General features: G+C 29.3%; 1 protein-coding gene across 1 annotated transcript; it reads left to right on the forward strand.

Annotated features, from left to right (window-relative positions):
* The first annotated feature begins 485 nt into the window (after positions 1-485).
* Positions 486-2,426, forward strand: LOC112686751 (CDP-diacylglycerol--glycerol-3-phosphate 3-phosphatidyltransferase, mitochondrial). Its single transcript, XM_025559167.1, has 7 exons — positions 486-575; positions 655-777; positions 839-979; positions 1,054-1,214; positions 1,428-1,663; positions 1,724-2,161; positions 2,233-2,426. Exons 1-7 carry the CDS (start codon positions 486-488, stop codon positions 2,424-2,426), a joined length of 1,383 nt encoding a protein of 460 aa, XP_025414952.1.
* The last annotated feature ends 260 nt before the right edge of the window (positions 2,427-2,686 follow it).

The raw sequence follows: 2,686 nt of genomic DNA on the forward strand, positions 1-2,686 counted from the left end.
TACAATAATATATAATAATACAATAATACAATAATACAGATATTGTACATATCTGTGGTTCTTACCTTCGACCATATAAACTAGATATAAAACTATAAAACTATATAAATTTACTTTATATGGTCGAAGGTTGTTACCAATGATAAAAAACCGCTTATCAACAAGCGTTATCAGTGTGATAGTCTGTGGTTGAAATACGATAATGTGAATAGCGGAATGTTTTTCTACAAATTTCGTCATTTTTGTTCTGACGAGTCACTAACGATTTCATTCTTCATCCGGAATGTTTAACGAATTCATTTGGTTGCCTTGAATATTGTCTTACCTGTTTTCCGCAGTTATCGTTGCTATCCTGTTGATGGTTGATAGATAGCCCTTGTCCCTTATAAATACGAATTGTTTTTTCGTCTCATCTCGGTATTTTTTCGTCTACCAAGTGATCTGCAGTTTGCATTTTAGGTCCCTTTAAGTTTTCCCACGACACAATGTCGATCGATCATGATAAAACCAACTATCTGTCCAAATTCAAATGGTTACGAAAATTCGCGCCGTCGTACTCAGTTAAGGCGAAAAACGTAAGTATAATTGTAGCACCTTATCCTTGAAGATATATTTTATTTCATGTGTATTTCATCATTTTCTACGGTTGTTTAGATCACGATGTTGAAAAGCCCTGCTGATTTCTATCTTACACTTTTGGACCGAAGTCGTTCAGCGAAAAGCCGTATCGTTATAGTTTCTCTGTATCTGGGTATTGGGAGACTAGAGAAAGAGCTTGTAAGTTACATCCTTCTAGTTTTCGCAATCATATTTAGACTCATATTGACAATAATTGCAGATAAATACCATAAAAAATTCAATGGAAAACAGAAAAGAATTAAGTGTTAGAATATTATTGGATGCTAATCGTGGGTCTAGAGGTGTATTAAGCTCACGCACAATGTTGATGCCTATACTGAAACCATCGTTTGATTGTCGTGTAGGTAATATTATGGTTGAATATAAACTATAATACATTTTAAAGTATATTTATTAATTAATTTACCTTTCAAGGTATTTTTGTACCATACCCCAAAATTGAGAGGTATTCTTCAGTGGCTCTTACCTGAGAGGTATAATGAATTGATTGGAATACAACACATGAAATTATACATGTTTGATGATTCTATAATTATCAGTGGAGCAAATTTAAGTCATGATTACTTTACAAATAGGTAAATTAATCTATTACAAGAATAAATATATTTTTAAATGGAAGTTTAAAAATCTAGTTTTGGAGTTAAACCTAATTTATAATAATTCCTTTTGACCTAAACCTTTTTGAATAGTTAAACGTCTTAAAACATTTATTTTTTTTTTTATTATTATTGCCTGATTACTATTTTGGTAATGAAAATAATTTTAATTTATATTAATTACATTTTTAGACAGGATAGATATATTCTTATTGAAGATTGCAAGCCATTAGTAGATTTTTACGTTGGATTAATTGAAGTGTTAGGCCGTATGTCATTTCAGTTATCAAATAAGAACACATTAACAATGGATTCCTCTTGGAAACATCATCCATATAAAAGTACTTATCAAACATATGCCTCGGAGGCTAAAAAAAATGTGATCAACTATTATGATTCACATATGAAACGTCTAAATTTTGAACATAGTAATATAACATTTATTAATCATTTATGCTATGAAAATTAATTATCTTTTTTTGTTATAGGTAATGGTGATACATTGGTTTATCCTCTAATTGAATTTCCACCATTTGGAATTCATCAGGACAGTCAAACAACTAATTTGCTTATGAGTAATGCTGAAGCTGGATCGACTATACATTTGGCTACTGGATATTTCAACCTCCCAAACATTTACATGAAAACAATTTTCCATAAATCATTGGCCAATTTTAACATATTGTTTTCCCATCCATTGGCTAATTCATTTCAACAAGCTAAAGGACCTGCTGGTTTTATACCCAATGCATACAGTTATCTCACAAATTGTTTTTATAATAAAATCCAAACCCTTAAACTTCAAGAACGTATTACTTGTTTTGAATACCAAAGAACTGGATGGACATTTCACTCCAAGGGTCTGTGGTACACTCCAAAAAATTATGAATTTCCTGTTCTAACTGCTGTTGGATCTTCCAATTACGGTACATTTGACATATTTTAATAAATATAGTTTTAGATATTTCAATATTAATATTGTAATTATTTTTCGCAGGTGCTAGATCTTTGAACTGTGATCTAGAATCACAATTGATTATCGTAACAAATAACAAATCACTACAGAATAGTTTTCATACAGAAAAATATGATATTTACAAATCAACATCGTTGTATGTCCCTGAGAACGAAATATTTAAAACACCTCTTTGGATACGACTTGTTTTAAGAGTGTTTAAAAATTATTTCTAGTTATTTTAATTAAGTATCTATTTTATCTAGTCAATCAATCAAAGTAAAATAAATTGGAGACAACAAAGAAATAAAATTGTATAATTTTAATGATTCTTTACTATTGTTAACTGAGTTATTAAGATAACTTACATATACATCTAATTGTTATTGTATAAATTAAATATAATTATAGCAAAAATCAGATCTATGGTTATTAGTTGTAATTTCAACACTATACATATACAAATAAGTATATCATATATTTATGACTGAGTACT

Source organism: Sipha flava, unplaced genomic scaffold (assembly GCF_003268045.1).
Source record: "Sipha flava isolate LNK unplaced genomic scaffold, YSA_version1 324_pilon_pilon, whole genome shotgun sequence".
NCBI lineage: Eukaryota > Metazoa > Arthropoda > Insecta > Hemiptera > Aphididae > Sipha > Sipha flava.

What these genes read in the sequence shown, in the direction of transcription:
- LOC112686751 (XM_025559167.1), top strand. Translation starts at nt 486, where the DNA reads ATGTCGATCGATCATGATAAAACCAACTATCTGTCCAAATTCAAATGG. An exon ending in GGAGACTAGAGAAAGAGCTT is followed by an intron (nt 778 to 838) that starts GTAAGTTACATC and finishes CAATAATTGCAG; the next exon opens with ATAAATACCATAAAAAATTC. An exon ending in AACCATCGTTTGATTGTCGT is followed by an intron (nt 980 to 1,053) that starts GTAGGTAATATT and finishes TTACCTTTCAAG; the next exon opens with GTATTTTTGTACCATACCCC.